At 41.0% G+C, this 20,650-nt stretch overlaps 2 protein-coding genes across 2 annotated transcripts in view; both read right to left on the reverse strand.

Annotated features, from left to right (window-relative positions):
* Positions 1-5,673, reverse strand: part of LOC113034643 (rho-related GTP-binding protein RhoQ) — a 28,063-nt gene extending 22,390 nt beyond the window's left edge. Inside the window, exons 1-2 of the mRNA XM_026189419.1 lie at positions 5,092-5,673; positions 4,738-4,796 (exon numbers count right to left, since the gene is read on the reverse strand). Coding sequence (XP_026045204.1) covers positions 4,738-4,796; positions 5,092-5,233 — 201 coding nt within the window. The 5' untranslated portion in view covers positions 5,234-5,673. The remainder of the gene's footprint in view (positions 1-4,737; positions 4,797-5,091) is intronic.
* A 10,800-nt stretch (positions 5,674-16,473) lies between these two features.
* On the reverse strand, positions 16,474-17,797 carry LOC113035554 (homeobox protein otx5-B-like; the record flags this gene model as incomplete). Its single annotated transcript, XM_026191188.1, has 2 exons — positions 16,474-17,209; positions 17,585-17,797. Coding segments are annotated over 2 exons (879 nt in total), but the record flags the coding sequence as incomplete, so codon positions are not given.
* Between the last annotated feature and the right edge of the window lie 2,853 nt (positions 17,798-20,650).

Raw genomic sequence — 20,650 nt, forward strand, 5'->3', positions numbered from 1 at the left:
TCTCCATTTCAGAGACACTCTGAATCAGCTGAAAACAAACCCTCCTCTGACACACACACACACACACACAGCCTATCAAACACGCCAGAATAGACAAAAGGTTGTGTTCCTCTTTTCACAAGTGAGTAGTAACACTTCTACCATCTGTTTTCTTGGGGGAAAATTATAGCGCAGCCACAGGTAGCTGTTTAAGACAGGGAAGAAAAATGCAGGCTGTCTGCGATCTTTTCCCACTCACAGATTTGTGTGTGAATCAGGGTTTGTGAAGGAAACCAGCTAAATATGCCAAAGCTGACCTTTCTGAGCTTTGCATTTGTCTCTCTGCTGCATGGATCACATCGGAACAGGTCACTAGGAAAGTGTTAATAACTACTCAGCTTCTGGCAAGAGTGTAGTTTTAGGTTGCTGTAAGTATGAGGAGGTTAATCATGGGTGACTGACTGTTCGCTGTCCTGCAGTGCAGCTGAAGTTAGACCAGAAGGCCTTAACGCAAGAAAATCATAGTTGAGTGCATTCAGTTTTTCTCACCAAAGCACACTGTGTGTTAGTCTCGTGTCTAAAAAAAAGTGCTGAATCCATTTCCTTCCTCCTCATTTGCACAGCCAGTGTTTGAGTATTATGAGTTGTGCAATATACAGTAAGCATGCCTTCTTCTTCTACTGCTCAGCTGTTGAACTATTGCTAGGTTATTCTGAGCTGCCAACTGTTAATGAGCAGGAAAGAGACATACCCTACACAGGAAGGTCTATGCAGCTGTCCACATGCTTTTCTGGTTCTTGTACATGCACAAAATAAAAATCTGTTACACACACTAAACTCTTGCTTTAAATCACTACTGGAGGTTTAAAAATCTACAGGGTGCCTTTAGTCCTTTGCTTTAGCCATAGAAACGCCTGAAAATCGTGAAATGATACAAGAGAGGCCCATTCAGAGCTTTTGCCATTTGAAATTATTGGGATTTCTGAGCGCATTACACATAATATGTGGCCTGATTGTCATCTGAGTCACAAACATGATCTGACTAAGCTAATAACACTGTCCAAACAGCAGACTATAGAAAAAGAAAGTGATCTCATGAATTTAGCGATTTGGAGAACCTCGATCAGACATTTCCTGTTGCTGCTAATAAGACTTTCACAATGATGGGGGAATTTTAGAGCTAACAAACAGTTTCGAGTTCATCAGTACTGCTTAGATGTCTTGACTGGACAGCTCTCCCTAGGTCATGCCATGGCATCCTAATTAGGTAATGTGATAAAACTGACTCTGTAATTCCTAAAATCATTAATTTCCTTGTTTTTTTGTGCTTGATGATTTACTCGTGTTTTCACCAAACCTCTCCAAAGATTCAGGCCATGAAGTGCTACCCTGACACTGTTCTTTAAAATTTGATGGCACAATTATGAAATCCTTTTTCTCAAAATGGCTGTGAAGCATCCAGACTGAGGTAGCAAAGAAAGCCTAAACCACGATGCTCCCACCACCATGCACACGTTTACTGCACATCCAAAGTAGCCTCGGTCATGTTAGTTGGCACAACTAAAAAAAAACAAAAGAAAAACAAACAGAGATGACGATAACATCACTTGCTCACTCACACTGTCGTCACAGTTTGTGAAACGCTTATTTGGAAGGTTTTACTGCACTTGGGATAAAACAACACTTGGTCATCAACTTCATTAACCTCCTAAGACCCGAACTCTTCCATTGATATTTGGGCTGATTGGGAGACGATGAATGTAAAAACAAAGAATTACCAGATTTTTTTTTACCTAATTTTTGTTTCTGAGAAAAATGAGAGCCACATATGAGGATATTCATTTAAAATGTCGATAGAACAGTAGCAGTATAATGTCCTCGTAAGTGGATATCAGGCCCTTGTAGAGCAAACTTGAGTATTTTGGTCTAAATAACCCAAAATGCCAGGTCCTAGGAGGTTAAAGCCTAATCCTTGTGCAATTTAATCAAGGTGAATAACGTTGATATTTTTTTTTCTTTGTTGTATTTTGAGCCTATTGTGCTTTATTTTCTTACCAGTTCAATAAATGCCTACATAATTATTTACTTGGAATATTCCAGAACCCACACTAACGGTCATCAAACCATAATGAACCATATATACTTAAGTGTCAAATCTCATTATTAAAGGTGCAGAGATCATCAAATGCTTATTAATGTAACAGTGTATCAGAAGATACGCTAAAGCAAGGTATCTGTACCGAATCGGAGGTGGAAAAGTTGGATCAGTGGACCACTAACGTCACTGAACAATAAACATAGAAGAACATGTTACCAAAGGTGAGGCACTGCGCAACTAAACTAGGCTTAAGTTTAAGCTACTGTGTCTGTGCCCACCTGAGGAGATATTTTTTGGAATTTCAACCACCACAAATGTGCTCCTGTGAGTTCTTCCAAAAACCCAACTGCACAGTACGCGGTGTGGATGATGCTGCGCGTCAAGCAAATGCAGACCGGCCGACAAGTGGGCCGGAAAAGAGACGGAGCGGCGGAGTTCGTCAGGAACAGAAGCAGCAGGAAAAGCGCAGACAGTGACAGTGTTGTTTTTAACACTCAGCTTGACGTCAGCTCTTTGTCTGTTTGTAACTTTGCTCTTTTCCGTGGCTGACTCATGGACCGACAAAAGCACAAGAGTAGCCCACAGAGCGGCTGTACGACATATTTTTTGACTGCCCCCATTTGACAAGAGATGCTCTCTGCAGGTAGATGGGCCGCCTAAATCTGCTCAGGTAGAGCCTGCAAGTTACCATCGAAAATGTAAATGGCGATCTGTTAGAACAAACAGTCAAAGTTCACTGTGAAACTACTTAAAAAAATAAAGGTCCACTGCAAACTTCCATGTAAAGCCAGCAAATGATAAGTCGTTTAGCAGTTAAAAATGGTTGATTAGGTGTTGATTAGTCTTTTGGGAACGGTCTAATCATTCCCAGTAGGGCTGTTCGATATAACGATATATATCGGATGACGATATAAAAACATCTATGTTTCATTTTACGCTATCGTTTGTTTTGTGGTGTCGCAAAATAAACTGTTTGTTCATGGTTTTGATGGTCACTGTAGTGGCTATATTAATTTCTTAAAGTTCTCTCTTTCTCTTATATTTAATAGAAACCACACTACTGACGGACAAGCGCTTGTTTTTATTGGTTGTCTTTAGCAACAACGACGGTAAAACCATCGCATGTCCGCTAGTTTATTTTCCACATAAACCTTTCACAATAAACCTCAAGATTCTGTTGAGACTTTTCAAAATAAACGGAATCACGTGAAAAAGTATGCAGAGTATTGACGGATGAGAAGCAAAAAAAAAAAGAGCCGTCAGGTGCTAAAAAAATCAACCTTAGACTCAAACGTTAGAACAGGCTTTTCCCCGCAGCACGCCGTGTAATAAATACTCACAAAGAAAACGGCGGCCGTTACAACCTATGTCTAAGAATGTGTAGTTTCATACATCTGTTAAAACACTCGACTCCAGGTACACGACGCCCAACTGGAAACACTTCACCTACCCGAGATTCACAGAATTTACAGAAAATATTATTTTTTTTGTGATTTATATCGTTATCGGACGATAGAGGTTTTATATCGGGATATGAGATTTTGGTCATATCGCACAGCCCTAGTTCCCAGTGAATAACAAATATTATTTTAGTTTCAAAGGCACAATTTTTGCTTAGTTTGAGGTTGGTAGTACCTGCCAATGTGGCCTTTAGAAATTCTTTTTGGAGCCTTTTTCAGCTTCTTTCCTAACATAATGCTTCAACGACATCCTGCGAAAGTTAAACCCAACACCTCCCATCACCTTTACTGGGACACCTGGATACAAGTAGCTTCACTGGCACACAGGTTCATGTAGTCTCCAAACTACACTGTCAGTATATGTCAAACAGGCATCCAACCTGCAAATGTTTCTACAGATTGTGTTTGAATACAATTCTTTTTTAGTTCTTGGTTTTCATTTTCAGCTAATTTGCTGATAACCATCTCCTATAATCAATAATGAAAAACACTGATGAAGACTTTGCATACAGTCATAGTGTGAAATCTCAAAGATTGAAGCACCAAATTTTGACATAACTAACATGTAAAGAGTTGATGTGCTAACTGCTTCCTCTTTAGCTGCTGTCGCTTAGCTATTCACATCAAACCAAAACCGCCATAAAAACCAAATGACAACTTTTACACTAAAAACAAATAATTCAGGGTCTTTCCTATACGCACACCTCGGTGAGCTTCTGTGTGCTGTGTGTTTCAAGTAGCTTCCTCCATCTGTGTGTACACTGGCTCTTCTGCTGAGGGGACACAATATTTTGTGTGTGTGTGTGTGTGTGTGTATTACAGTTGTAACTCTTGCCCACTGAATGGCACATTGTAAAGAAAAGGCCCATGCATTAAGCAGCCCTATTAACAAACCTGTGACATCACTACTGGACATAGGAGCCCTGTTCTCCACATAATAGAACTATTGAAACCCCTTCACTGCCATCACTGTCCACGCCACAGCACACTCAGGCAGTTAAAGCCATGTGCGAAACCCATCACCTGTTGCAGCTTAGTGCCTGGCCTGAATATGAAGCCTGTGGGTGTTTCCAAGGCACTGTTGGATAGTTATTGGTCCCAGGAGCACATGGAGAGACCGAGATAGAGCTGGAGCGTGTGTGCATGTGTGCGTGTCCTTGACGTGCTTGGCACAGAGCCAGAGGAAAAAATAAACTTTACCTGACCAGCTGTGTCATACAGTCCCAACAAGTACTGCTTTCCCCCGACGTTGACGCTCACTGTAAGGAAATGACAAAGAGCAGTTTAGAGGAGGAACCAAGGGGTGAGGGTGGGGAGTGCTGGTGGGTGGGGGGGTCCCAGCCCCTCTGTGCTATGAAGACGACAAACAAGTGGTTTTGATTATAGCAACAGATGCAATGCAGTTGGAGGAAGAGTGGTGGGGTGGGGGTCTCTAAAATCTCTCTTCTCTTAGATTCGCATGTGGCCAATTATCTGTGAGCACAGAGCGGCAGCAGCTCAGCATGTCACGCTATTATGAGATAATAAAGGCGAACAGCAGAACTGTGTTCCTACCTGCATAATGATCAAAGACCGTGGGTACATACTCCTCTGGAAAGGCGTCATTGGCATAGCTCATCAGCAGACACGTTTTACCCACCGCACCGTCTCCGACCACGACGCATTTTAACATGATAGTACCGGTTCCGTTTGCCATGATCCCGACCTTCCCAACGACATCATCGGCCCCTGACGCCCTTGTTATCCTGACCTCCTCCTTCTGTTCCTCCTCTTGCTGCTGCTGCTGGGCGGTGATCCCCGCACGGCGGGCATCACCAGCGTCGGAGGCGGACTGCGCGGCTCACCGAGTCGGGCTGGAACTGCATCGTTCTCCCCTCCTCCCCACTACCCATCAGGTTCTTCCAAATGTCAATGAGTTCCTTTTTTTAATTGTATTTTTTGTACGACTGTCAGAAAGAATAAGATCCCCTCGGCCCAAGCCGGCTTTCAAATAAGCTGTCTCCTTAAACCCAATATCGGAAGCGTTTTCTGGGAGAAGCGGTCTGCCGGTACTGCATGTCTACCATGCCCGCTCCACGGTGCAGCCTGCGCTCTTGCTCCCTGGCGCACTGTGCCGCTGGTGGATAAGGTGGGTGCGCTTAGCCTACTGAAGAGGCGGGGCTTGGGTTTAAAACCAAGGGGCTCCGGATAAAGTACAGTCCGCCTGCTGTGAATGCCTGGATCACAGAGTAATTACACTATTTACGCTTCTTTAGAAGGATCCCGTGTGCAAACATTAGATTTCTGTTAGGGGGTGTCACAGGAAATAAAACAATATCCTGTTTTTGAGATAAACTTACCATTAGTTTCCACACACACACCATCTGAATCGTTCTCAATCCAAGGCTGGTACAAAGTTTATTGGCTTATAAGCTTCACAGTAGGATGTCCATGGAAAGAATTTTACATTAAACCTCCTTTAAAGTATCAATAAATCTTTAAATAAAGACAGTAGTGATATATGTTGGCCAGACATGCATGTGTCACTGAACACTTGTTAATAAAATGAAAGAATATACCCAGTCTGTCGGTTTGGAAATGGTGTAACCTAAGTCTAAGTCAACATTCAGCCTCTAAATTTAGGCGTCTCCCTCTCTCTCTGTTTGCTTTTCACATGACTTTGTGGCTGCGAGGATGAATAGACGATCCATCCTTACTGTCCTGCTGTGTGTGTGTGTGTGTGTGTGTGTGTGTGTGTGTGTGTGTGTGTGTGTGTGTGTGTGTGTGTGTGTGTGTGTGTGTGTGGGATGGATGGAATATGCGATATGTGAGACGGGACCGGGGAGCTGCAGATGGAGACGCCACAGGAGGAGGCATGTGTTTATGAAAGAAGTGAAGGAGGCACACAGATTTGACCTCTGCAATGCAGTTGGCCAGGTGTGGGCTGTCTCCTTGAATTAGTGCACCCCTAGCCATCTTAATAAGGAGCGACTCTTTTTGAAGTGAAAAGGAGTGAGCAGGCACATGTGCAGCCTATTTTCTTCTCTCTCCAAATCTTTGTCTCTGCTTTGTGGGCATTTAAAGAGTCAAGACCTGGAGAAAGCTAAGGGGAATCCCAAAGTCAGCTAAAGACTTCTTAATCTTAAAAGTTTGGTGCAACAAGAGACAAGTTTGTTTTGAAGAGCTCGTCTCGCTTAGACCACACATTTGATAGCGCTGTTGCAGTCCATGTTCACACCTTATCTTTTGTTTTATTTCTGAGTTTATAAATGTGAGATGAGGCAGTGCAGCAGCAGAACAGCAGTAAAATATAACCACACCAACCAGATACCATCTTCAAGTGAAAACACAATCTACATTTATAATCAGCCAAGTCACAGTTTGGCAGGAAACGTCTCATATCTAGAAACTGATTGTGTGAAAGAAAATAATAATAATAATAGAGTCAGCAAATAAGCACAAGCCACAGTAGCACAACAACACCAGTTTGCAGGCATTTAAAGTGAGATGTCAGAAGTCAGAGGCTTTACTGTAAAGTTTTACAACATCAATAGTTTCTATTCTTCAATCTATCTCCGTGTGTTGTTCAAACTAATCTTTATAACCGCCCACCCCTTCCCTCTATAAGATGATCTCTTGGTTGATGGTCCCTAGGCGACTACGACCTGTCCAATCAGCTGAAGGGGGCGGTGCCGAGGATTCTCCTGCTATCATCACATTTGACAGCTGCTGCAGCGGCTCACATGACCAAACAACAATTACCTCATACATGTAGTACTCCTGCTGAAGGTGTTACATTGGAGGCACCGCTCCCTGCGTTGGGCTGGATGGTGGCAGGAGGAGGAGCATTCATGAAACCACTGTTATGATTTCACTTCCGGTAGATATCAGTGGGTTTTAAATGACAAGGTTAATTATAGCCTCCAGTCAAGCCAAGCGCCCACCAGATGTAGCTGCTATATGGCGCCTTTCATACTGCAAAGTGACAACACCTGCATAAAGTTGGATGTTGTCTATCATCATGGATCTTTAGCAGTTTTAACCTGACTGATGTTCGACATGTTAATCAATGCGTTTGAGTGTTTTGGGTGACCACGTGTGCACACCTTCCACATATTGAGATATGTCCCACTTCCTGACGTGAGACACGTGCCTCTCGCGAAGAGATGCTGATTTATGGATGCGTCACCCCTGAAACCCACAGATGATTACCGGTCAGGTCAGCAGCTGAAACAGCTGAAACAGTTACTGCAACGGGGAGGAGATACAGGACACCATAAAAACAAACTTTCGCTTTCAATCATGCTTCTAAGCAGTTGAGACGATTAAAATGAAAATTCCGAATTTGAAATTTGCCTCCTAGAACATGCAACTGTAGTATGAATTTAAAAATCCTGGGTGATTTCCAGAAAAGCTGTCCTCTGAGCTTCCCCTCTGACCTATCCCAGCCAGGCAAGAGGAGGTGGGTACACCATGGACACATTGCCAGCCTTCACAGTTTCTCATGGCAAGGCAAAGGATGTAGAAACTGCATGAACTGTGATCTGATTGTTCAGAATGAGGTCTGTATTTGACTTAAGACACATGTGGATGTGGGTCAAAAGAGAATCAAAGAAGAAAGAGAACCAGGTTACCTTGAAAACACACAGGTGACAGATTTGAACATAACCAGCAGACTTGAATGGGAAGTCCTTACAAATATGAATATTATCCAATAAAGAAAAAAGTGCAAATAAAATCATGTGAAGCTTCCATTATGTTTTAAGGACATTTCACGAAGGACACATATTGTGTTCAGCCATAGAGTATATCAGCGCTGGCAGGTACCTCAAGACTTTGCTGCCGGGGAGTTCATTAGTGAGCTGCTGACCTTATTTTCTGTGTGAATGACATTTAATATCAACTCTCTATTTCTGTAAGGAGCCAAGTTTAGAGGTGCAGGCTGCAATAAAATATGCTCCACTGTTAAATTCTGCATGTCACAGCCTGTAAATCTGTGTGTTCCCAACAGACAAAATGACATTATGATTACATGCATTTAATGTACATAGTCAGTTGTGTCGTGTTACATCGGTCTGGCTGGCCAGCGGTTTGTTGTTCTATTTTAGTAAAACCAAATAAATGTTAGAACTCTTCACTCTCACGTCTCTTATCCAGTTTCCTGATACTATCTTTCAGATGGTATAGTACACATGTATGCAGACAAACACTCACAAGAGCTCCTTCTCTGAGAGTGACCAACATCAGTCACAGTGGAGACGTGTAAAGCGGAGAGAGTGGTGCAGTGCAATCACAGAGTGCTCAGATGAGCTCCTAATTTAGCGCGCGTAGCCTTCTCGGACTCCCTGGGAGGGTTTGGTTAAATTACAGGCCATATTTTTAGTGAAGGCTAGGCTTCATGCCTGGAACTGCCAGGGCAGCTGAGGACCATCACTCACACGCCTGTCAGCCCCCAGTTTGCTCAACATCGGAGCTGTTAACGCCTGTGAATGCATGTGTGTGTCTGGTGAGCAGGAGCAAAATGAGGCCATTCTTAGAAACTGTCACATTTTTATTGCTTGATGTGAGCTTCTGTATGTGCGCCCTGTAAATATTAATTACTGGGAACAACAGTGTTGCTTTGGATCGCACGCATGCCGCAGACAGAGAAAAACCAAAGAGGCCAGAAGTCTCAAGTGGCAACCTCCAACAGCCAGAAATGAAGCCAATAAGGAAGTGCCAGAAACTGCACTTCCTCTAATGGCAACTTCAGACTAGTAAAAACGTAACACATTCCCCTGAGACTCCCATATATTCAGCAAGTAGCATGTTTATAGCCTGCTGCGAAAAAATGGTTTTGTTATGTAGAGCTGATTTCTACCTTCATAACAACTCTACAGAGTGAAGATTTTCCACTGTGTTTTTGCTGTTTGCACCTTCTGGCATTATCTTATAGATCATAAGGAGGAACTGTGAGGTACACTACTCTAAGAAATTTGTGCTTAGGTTTTGGTGAGTGAAGCTCCGGCATATTATTTCTGTGTTGTTTAGCAGAAATCTACACATAAACTTTACTGCCAAAAGTATTTGCTTGTATGCTTTCACACACATATGAACTTGAGTGACATCCCATTTTTAATCCAAAGAATTTAATATGATGTCTGCCGAGTCTTTGCAGCTATAATAACTTCAACTCTTCTGGGAAGAATGTTTTCTGGCGGCAGGAATCTGGGCAGGCCAGTCAAGTATTTCTACACCAAACTGGCTCATCCGTGTCTTTATGGACCTGACTTTATGCACTGGTGCACAGTCATGCTGGAACAGGAAGGGGCCAACCCCAAACTGTTGCCACAAAGTTGGGAACATGAAGTTGTCAAAAATGTCTCGGTATACTGGACTATTAGGAGTTCCTTTGACTGGAACTAAGAGGCTGAGCACAACTCCTGAAAAACAATCCCCCCTCTACCAAACTTTACATTTGGCACAGTGTGGTCCTGGCAACTGCTAAACCCAGACTCATCCATCTGATCACCAGACAGAGAGTGGCCATGGCCATGTTACCTGGTGTCACGTTTCCACTGCTCCTGTGGCCATGACTGGAACATCTGAATTTAGTGATTTGTATGGGTGCATAAATACTTCTGGCAATATAATGTATATGTGCCTTTACAGTTTATAGCTGTGTCTTGCAAACCAAGCTTGCATGCATTAATTGATAACCCTCTACAATCTCTCATATAAGTACCTTCACAAGAATGTGGGTCATGCCATGTTACACTGGTCTTAGACACTTCCAGCGTCAGATGTGGCCACAACCCTCATCACATGAAAAACTCAGCTGATTACGAGTGGAAATCACTATGTCTGGAAGTAGCCTAACCCTGAAACGGATGCTAAACCTCATGATGTTGCACACCACCAAGTGGAACCAAGTTTAGGTTTAGAGGAACCGCTTCTGTTAAGCAATCACTTCTAACTATAAGGGCAAAAAGAGAAGAAACAAGCAAAGTCATTTACAGCAAACAGAGACAGATGATTAGCACCATAAATATTTTTTTTCCAAACAAGGTCCCATTAACAGAAACATCTGATGGTTGGTGGTTGACTCATAAATTTATTCAGCGTGTGGGGGAGCTGCCAAAGGATCATGTGAAATATGTAGCTCAGCTTTTCATCAAGAAAAACAAACATCAACAACATTTCTCACTTGCATTTCTAAACATGGAGCAGTGGCAGTCATGGCAATGGCCTCGAGTAAGATTGATCGTAGACACATTCGCCGTGTTGTGATTATGAAACAGGCGGGATGATGTGATTCTGTGTGGCCCTGGTGTCGTTCATTTTGGTTCAATCTAAATACATGGACTGTTATTCCATATGGCAACAAAGAACAATCCCTGTGTCATCCATCATTACATTAGCAAGGTGATACACGTTTTTGACAGGGAATTGATAGATTGCCATGGTAACTCGTGTTGCACACCTGATCCGAGTATCAAAGCACCATCTGCTGAATTCAATTCAATATCATTTTATTTATGTAAAGCAATTTCACAAAAACATTCATCTCTTTATATTTTATGGCAAAGAAAACATTATTAGAGAGATAACCCCAGTCGTCATGGCGTCTCCTATGATCATTTGGCAACATTGGCGAGGAAGAACTCCTTTTTAACAGGAAGAAACCTCCAGCAAAAAACAGGTCTAGTGTGTGAAGGGAGGGAGAAGACAGAAGCAGGAGCACAGATAGAATAGAATAGAATAGAATAGAATAGAATAGAATAGAATAGAATAGAATAGAATAATCCTTTAATTGTCCCACAGGGGGAAATTTGGTTGTAACAGCATAAAAAAAAACACATATACAAATAGAATAGGACACAGGACATAGAACAGAAACACACAAAATTTTTACATATTTACATCATGGACAATAGTTATCAAAACAGTACTGTACAGTTATTAAAATTAAAGTACAGATATGTGGCAAACCCAGGTTGTAGTGTGCAAACAGAGCAGGAAATTGAAAGATGTTTAAATAGTTAAGAATATTTAGAATAATTAGAAAAGTACAGATTGTGTATTGTACCTGTGCATTAAAAAGTACATTTAACTTCCAATAAGTTAGTGTATATACACTGAGAAAAGTAATGTGCAAGTTATAACAGTATTAGTTGTTTGGTTTATTAGTGCAAATTACAGCGCTGATGTAAACATCTGTTTGTTGGGAGCAGTTTTGATTTTGCAGTCTGACAGCTGCAGGGAGGAAGGACCTGCGGAAACACTCCTTCATGCATCTAGGATGCAGCAGTCTGTCACTGAAGGAGATACAAACAAGATACAAAACTACAAAGAAACAAAAGTATAATGCAAGTATAATTTCCACTGATTTCACTGTTCCAGCGCTAACTATAAACTTTATCAAGAAGGAACGTTTAAAGTCTAATTTTAGAAGTACTGAGGGTGTCTGTCTCCTGAACCCAAACTGGGAGCTGGTCCCACAAGAGAGGAGCCTGACAGCCGGAAGCTCTGCCTCCCATTTTACTTTTAGAAACTCAAAGGAACCACAAGTAAACCTGCAGTCTCAGAGTGAAGTGCTCTGTTGGAATAATATGACGTCTTCAGGATATTTTATGGCCTGATCTCTCAAGACTACATAAGTGAAAAGAAGGGAAATGGCATTTCCAAACATGCAAACAAACTGGCAAAAACTTTTAGCTTGGCCTCATGAGTCGTGTCAGTGGACAGAACTGCCATTTCATCCTGTTTAATCCCGTCAGTCACAAGGACGGACTGAAGTTTGAATTATGTTTTTATAATAGCTCTTTCCTGGATCTCAAAACACACCCATAGGGGGACAGCTGAAACAATCTGGGAACCCATCACTTATGATCTGACGACTTAGCTTCTTAGTGATCGGCTACTGTTTCGGGGAACAGATAACTGATATCCATGCCAAGACTTATTGAGGGGTAGTTCAAATAGAGAAATGAAATAAGTTTAAAAACCTGAAAAGCTGGCCATATCAGGGTCACTTTATATCACTTTTTCAATATAAGCTGAGTCTGTTACTGAGGACTCGAGGGGGGGGGGGACGGTTGTTGAAAGAGAAACACAAAAAGAACTGCTTTCAATCCTATGTTGGTTCAGTAGTAGTATTCTTTACTCTCAGCTGTCTGCATCTTGTTATTATGCATCATGTGCTTGTGAACACCTGCTCGGCAATAACAGTCTGCAACATTTCCTCTGCTGATCTATCTTTAGGGACCACAACAGGCTGAAGAGCCACGTTGCCTCCTGCGTCTTAGCCTATTGTGTGTCTCTTTTTTATCCTAAGGGACAGGAACCCACGCCAGACTCTAACAAAAGGACAACTCCCTTCCTCTCATCTTAAGGATGAAGGCAGGAGGCCAAAACAGTACAAACAATATACGCACGTTTCACTGTTGCAGGAAAAACAGTGCAAAGCCTCGAGCCTGACATCCTGTGTACTATCCTGGGCTTTTTCCTTGGCGTGTTTGATAAGGAAACATGTGTACAGGTCATCAGGTTGGAGGAAGTCACAGGACATTCATGCAGAGAATATAAAATGATGAAATTAAATTTATCTTGACCTGACAGGTTAACCTTGGCTTTTAGGGTCACTGGTGCTCGGGGAAAGTAAACAGAGTGGCTCTTTGTGAAAATATAAAATGTGGCACTATGGACTGTTCCTACAGACCAACAAACAAAATGTAAGAAAAGAAATTTCAGATAGCTTACAGCCCGTCAACATGATCTTACTTACATATCTATGATTAACACGGGTGATGAGAGAGGTCTCCCTCAAATCCCCCAGTGAGTCCACAAAGTTCAAATATCTAGCCAACGCATCCGATCAGGAGAACGACATCCATAGTGCACAGTTCACAGTGTAGCCAGCATTGGTCCCCCAGGGTTCAGCTGTCAACATTAAATATTACTGCAACATCCAGAGGTTTCTGGTGTAACCCTGTATATGGATGTAGCTACCATAACTTCACCCATTAGTGATTACCCAATGTGAAGTTTCAAGCGGAGCAATTTTGCTGTCTCCAAAAACTCCAAAACTGAGGGATACACCACGGGATGTGGTGTATAAATTACAGAGAAGACCCAACCACAAGCATGCCCTGCTCTATTGTCCTTATCCAGTCTTTAAGTCTGACATCATTAGTCAATTCTGGGCCAAAACTCTGCTTCAGGTCCCAACGTCAAACAAACACTGCGGCATCGCTGAGAGTTACAAACTGTCCAGATTCTTTCATCTTTAATCAAATGATCCGTGTTGCTTCTCTACCAGGTGTAACAATTAAGTTTAACCTCCAGGCATCCATGAAAACAGAATTTTGACGGTGTTAGAAGCTAGCAGGGAGTTCGCTTGCTAGTTTAATGGGCTGTAGTCACATTCATATGGTTTTAGCTTTAAAATGAATAGTGCTAATAAAAACCGAGAGAGGCCGACAGTGATCACTGACTTCTTTTAGGGGCTTGTTCAGATTAAACAGAACACGATACAAAGCATTCAAACATGTTAAAAACACAACAGCCTTAATAAATGCAGAGTAGTTTGGACCCGGAAGCAGGGTTCATACGTCATCACTTAAAGACCGGATTGGCTCTAACAGGGAACATAATTTACAAAATAAACTTCATGTTGTATTCAATAGATGTGAAACTAGAGATAAAGCCCATCAACTCATCACAGATCTGCAGACAATTACCCCAAAGACTTCTGTATAAACACTCCTTTTTGAAATCACAGGAGTCGCCCCCTGTTGGCGATTTGGAATATTGCATATTTATAGCACTTAACAGTACTACGTTTAACCACCATCATATTTGATTCATACACTTCTACATCATCAGAATGTAAATATTGAAATTATATTGTGAGTTTAGTTATTTTCCCTGAGTGATTTATTTTTTAGTTTTCTTGTGCTTACGAGTTCTGATTAGATCGTTTAGTTCCTTTTGCATTTCCCCCTTTGATGCCTCTCTGTCTTCTTCCTGCGTTCCCTGTATTTCATCTGTCATGTCTATCGTGTATGATAAGTTCTGTCTCCGTGTTTATTCATCTGTGTTCCAGTCGTGTCTCTCGCTCCCTCTCCTCTCTGTGTTCAGTCAGTTGGCTTCTTGTTGTGTGTCTCATATTTCCTGTTTTATTTTGATAGTTGCTTGCCCCGTGTTCAGTGCATTCAGTTTTGCTTCCTCCCCGTCTCAGTATGTTAGATCTGTTCCAGCTGTGTTTCCACTTCCCTCGTTACCCCTCTGTGTATTTAAGCCCGTTGTCTTCCTCTGCTTGTTGTTGTTTTGTCCCACATAACTGTGTGATTTCCTCCATGCTTGTGGTAATTCCTAGCTCTCTGTTCCAGTCTTTGTTTTCCAGTTTCCTAGCTTTATTTCCTTGTTTATAGCTTCTAGTTTTTGGTCGTTAGTGCCTTTATGTTTGAATATTTTTTGTACAGTAAAATAAAGCTGCATTAATCTAAATTCTGGCAATCTGACACAAATTTTCACTTGGATTCAAGGATGACCTGACGGAAAACTGGTGGTCGGAGTTAAAGTTCACTGACATCATGTTTTGCAAAATAAATAAATAAATACTTCTCTCTCACCTCTTCAACACCATAACTCTGGAAAAATGGGTTGATTGTGTTTTAGACTGAAGTGGTCACACTAATCTCCTCTTGTGATGCAATAATCGACAAATATCTGTGTTTTTGTCAAAAAAAAATGCAGCCATGTAAATCGATTTCGTTACCAGACTCAGCGCTTCATGGTTGCTTGTATCACATATAAAATATTAAAGTAGAAAAGAAGTTAACCTCCTTGCCATGAACAAGAAGACACTCACAGGTGAAAAAAAGAGAAATGAAAGGCAGCACAGGCAGAGAGCTGATAAATATAAAAGCCTGTAATAAAAACCAAATAACTGGGTGGATATTTTTACCCGCTCACTATAGTTAACAGGAACTAAACTGAAAACTAAAACTAGCTGTGAAAAAAACATCTTTGTTCAACTTGAACTTGAAAAACTAAACTAATATAAAATTTAAAAAAAAACCGAATAAACTAAAACTAAACTGAATTCAAGGCAAAAAAAAAAAATACTAACAAAGTAGAAATTACAGAACAAGAATCACTGTATCAGGATACCATGATGTCACAGTACTATGCTGTAAGTTATGAGTCATGGAGGCAATGTGAACGTTCATTTAGAATAAACTTTATTGGCAAAACATGCGAACATAATAACAGAATCATAATCATAGTTGTATATTCTCTATATTCTATATTATCACACACTATATATCAGCCATGTAACATAAGAACAAAGCTTAACAGAATCAAATATATTATATCAACATCTTCATTTCCCAAAACAATAATTAACCTCACAGAGCTTCAGAATCTTTACAGCAAACAACATCCTCTGTTATCAGATCCTTACAATTAATCAATCAAAATGGAAACATTATACAATAATCATCTATAGATTATTTTTGTTGTAATTATTTTTTAAATAAAGTCTTATTACAGATTACATGTAATTTCAGCATTCATTGGGATTTAACACGTTTTTATATTACGCTCCATAATGTTTCTGCACACAAAGAAAATCCCCTTTTTCTCATATTTACAACTCACAGGCACCATCTACTGGCTGTAGAATGTGACCTAGTTTCCTCCCCAGCTTCAAACCAAATCTGTCACATCTGGACAGCAGCGGCTGTGCAGATGTGAGCAGAGCCAAATCTCTGGTCATGAATTAGCTGAGAGTACATTCTTGGAAAGGGGAAGCCAAGAAAACACTATTATGCAATATAACTATTGATTTTTGTTTAGTTCTTTTTTTTTTTTTTACATATATATATATATTTTTTTTTAAGTAAACTTGAAGAAAATCAAAAAAAAAAATCTAAAAATGTGCAGTAAATACTGCAAAAACATGGCTTTTTAAAAAATATTTTGAAACTATTGATCCTACGTTAAACACTTGAGCCATTAAAAATACTCATCATAGCCATCAGTAGTAAGGGGGCTCCTCTCCAGTGACTCCGTTGTCCAGTCCATTTCCTCCCATCCATTCCTCATTCAGCTCCCATATGATATCTTGCAATGACAGCACTGGCAGTGAGCTATCCTGGACCACTGGCGGATGTCCTGCATCCCTGCCGTACTCAAGAGGTGCTGGAGTCGGAATACTCCCCATCTGCGAACTCGGAACTTCCAGACAATCCGTTGGGCTGCTGTTGAAGAATCCAGAATCAGGAGTGTCTGCTTTGAATATTTGAAGGAGCTCATGTATGTCTGAACTTGGGTACATGGAGGCGGCCTGGCTGGAGTTTGAGTTGTAGCTTACCATCTCCATGGGAGGCTGATGCCATGCAGGAACCCCAGTGGAGTTTTGGCAGCCTGGCTGAGGCATGTATTCCCACAGGCCTGAGCTGGGGTTATTGCCCATTGAGCTTCCTGGTTGAATCCCATACGCGGCTCCACACTGTCCATACGCTCCGGTGGCATTGAAGGCAGGAGGAAACTGTCCATTGTTAAACACCTGCTGCATTTGAGGTGCGAAGGCCTGTGTGTGGTGGTGAGCCTGTGAACTGTCCGCTGGGATCTGAGACTGGCACTGGTCTTTGCTGGATCCTTTTGATTTTAGGGTGCGAGCTCTTCGGTTCTGAAACCACACCTGGACGGGAAATGAAGGAAAAATACGTGAGCTACAGCTAGAGCACTCCATTCTGCTGTGTTAATAATCATCTTTCTCTTTTAAGCAGAAGCTATCAGCTGTCAGTGTGTCTCTTCCCTCAAATAAGCTCCTGATAAAAACAGCTGGTGTTATCTCAACAGATAAAGACATACAGTGACTGCGGTATCAAGTCCCCGCACAGCAACAGCGGAAGACGTACAAAGTCCATGAGGGTCTTTAACCAGCTTGCAGGTCAAATAATGTCATAATTATTGTTATTTTATTAAACAAAAATGAAATCCTAACCTAATCTAAACTTACAAACTGTATTTATTTCATCTTTATATCTTTCTTGCTCCATCAACAAATATTTACCTGGATGCGGGACTCGGGCAGGCCTGTGGTCTGGGACAGGCTCTCTCTGATGGTGATTCCAGGGTATGGGTCAGTCTCGAAGGTGGCGCGCAGCAGCTCCACGTGTTCTTTGGAGAAGCTGGTCCTCTTCCTGCGACTGGCAGTGCGAGATGAGCCGTTGTCGAAGGCCACAGGATTGGCGTCATCTGTGGAAAGGAGCAAAAGCAGATTTTTCCATCAGATCAGACGGGATGTAAGACCAATTTTCTTGCTGTACTATCTTAGCAGCTACATAAAAATGTAAAATGTGGTAATCCAGCTAATAGCTTTCTTGTGATCTTGTTGGAGTGAGTCACTGTGCAGTATCCCAGGAAGCTGACTGTTCATCCGGGTGCAGTGTTTCCAGCAGGACAAATGTTTCTTCACTCATCTAAGTGACTCTTTCAGTCTCCAGACATCACTTGGATGAGAAACGCTGCGTCCCAATGAACAGATTCAACTTTCTGGGATTTTAAAAATTGTCAACCTGGATGACTGAGCATGCAAAACAGTGCTTTTTGCTGAAAAACCTGAAAACACACAGTTTAGTTTTTCTAAGTTTTCAAATCTGGAGAGCAGCTCTTACCATTTGAGTCCTTCCACATGGCAGCAGCTAGAATGGATCTCTGGATGTACAGCAGTTGAGAATGGAGGTCGCTCGTCTTTCCCTCGAAGTGTCTCTGAGTGTCCCCTGTTTACCTCTGGTCACCTTTTATGGGCTGTCACCTGAGGGCTCCACAGGGGATCCCGGTGACATCACAACAGCTGGATGGCTAACTCGAAGTACCCCCACCCCTTGACTCCGGCCCCACCCTCGTACCCATTATCACCTAAGTTGATTGATCGTCGAAACCAGTTAATTAAAATACGACCTGCATGTGATTGTTTGTGTTTTGTCGGCACATGATGGCTGGCCAAGAAACAGAAAACATACAGAGCAAGATAGAGCGCGAAGATTAGCCAGCAACTTTTCTGTGCACATATTTCTATATCTATACACAGTTATATATTTTATTATGTATTAGTTTGTGTTTTTGCATATATTTTTACTGTGTTAGTGTTATATTTTATTTGTGTTAGTGCTCTGTGGTTTCATTCCAGTAATGTGGCTCAGTGAAATGTGCATCAGAAGGATAAAGTGTTATATTTTCACTTAAAGGAGGCCACTTTAGAAGCCACTCGTCTTTAATCTAAATATGGCAGCAGGGAGTCATGTGATTAGTTTTAAACAGTCTCCTGATGATTAATCAAAACATTAACAATCTTAAAAAGAACAAACACTTTTTTTTTGTCCAATTGTAAAATAGGACTGAGTTGAAGCTTGTCTGTCAGTGTCTTTGCTTTGCTCTTCATATGCAAAGCACCAGTTGAGCTGTTATCACAAGAGGAAAAACAAAGAGGACCTTCTTGATTAATTGTCCTGGTCCAACAGTAGCCTCAGTAATTGGTGTGTGTGTGGGTGTGTGTGTGGTGGGGAGAGGGGGGCAGATTGTTTAACATGTCCAGGCCTTGGATGCAGTGACCTTTAACCTTTATGTGTCAAACTCTCTTTTCTGTCTTTAAACTAAATCCCATATTACCTCCTGCACTTACTATGCATCCCCCCTCAAATGTTTGCCTAAGTGTTTGGACACTTTTTCCGCAGCTAGATTTTATTGATTTTTCTAAAATCAAGATATGCGGTGCCAGAGAGCAAAGTGCCAAGATCTGTAGTATGCATTATTAAAACACAATGCAACTTTGAAGTCTCTGTGAGCTATCTGATACAGGCGTCGACGTTTTAGTGGTTATCTGTTCCTGGAGCAGAATCAATGTCTCGGTGTGTGAGACCGGCTCCATCAAGTCCCCCTTAGTTTTTTTATCTGTGGGTCCTATATCCAAATCCCATCACACATCCATTATCAAACTGCAAAGTGATGGGACCTTCCACCATGACCAGTGTGAGGTAATGTTTTTAGCAGAGCTGGAATAAATCCGATTTTTATTTTTAAATTGAATGAAATGCAGATCTGTCTTTGAACATAAATGCCATGAGTGAGTTTGCACACAATGACGACGTGATTAAAGCCAGCCAAGCAGCTGATCAGCCTACAGGTTGTTCAACTAATGGAAAAGAGTCTTAGTTTGATAACAATGCCTACAGCGAGCTCCACAAACAGCCATCTGATCAGCTTATTAGTCATTTAAATTGCAGAGCCTCTAAAAAATGAAACAGTAAAAAAGTGCATTACAACATAGGGGAGCGATTCACTGCAATCTTAATGCTACGATTATGACTATTGATTATTGCATTATTGCAGGTTTTCTGTTTATTTCCACAAGAGACACATGCAACCTTTTATTACTTTCTTTATAATTGATGTAACGTAATACTGGAAGAAAAATCTACAGGGGGAATTACGGGATTGCAGTTTGAATAAAAATTAAATGTATGGTTATGCTAAAGGTACATAAGTCTCAGAGGTCATTTTAAAAAAATGGGTACAGAAATCTTTCAGAATACTAAAATAAAGTATGACTTTTTCAAATTAACATGAGCTCTCTATACAAAAATATATATAATATTTTTTAAAAATTACAATTTTATGCAATTTTTACATTTCATATCAGGAAAACATTAAAAAAAGAAAAAGAAAATTGGAGCAGAAGATTTTAAATAAATAAACAGCCCATGTCTATGATTTCTGGGTCTTCAGGCTGCAGTGTACAGAAAACACACATGGTTCTCTAGTGGAAGTAGTTACATTAGCACAATTCTTTCTCAATACAGGTTAAAATCATACAGTGCAACAACAATTTAAAAGAGAGAAGAAGAGGAAAACTGTAATAAGATCTGATCAATCATAATATAAAAGTCCTTTTTTATATATATATATATATATATATATATATATATATATATATATATATATATATATATATATAACATCAACCTTTAATTCTCTGTGCAAAAGAGGAGAAGGACATCTGACTTGTTATCAGTGCAGTTCAATAGCCAGCATCCATGATGGAAGGTGCATTAAAGCACAGAGCATAGCTAACGTGTAC

Source organism: Astatotilapia calliptera, chromosome 13 (genome assembly GCF_900246225.1).
Source record: "Astatotilapia calliptera chromosome 13, fAstCal1.2, whole genome shotgun sequence".
NCBI lineage: Eukaryota > Metazoa > Chordata > Actinopteri > Cichliformes > Cichlidae > Astatotilapia > Astatotilapia calliptera.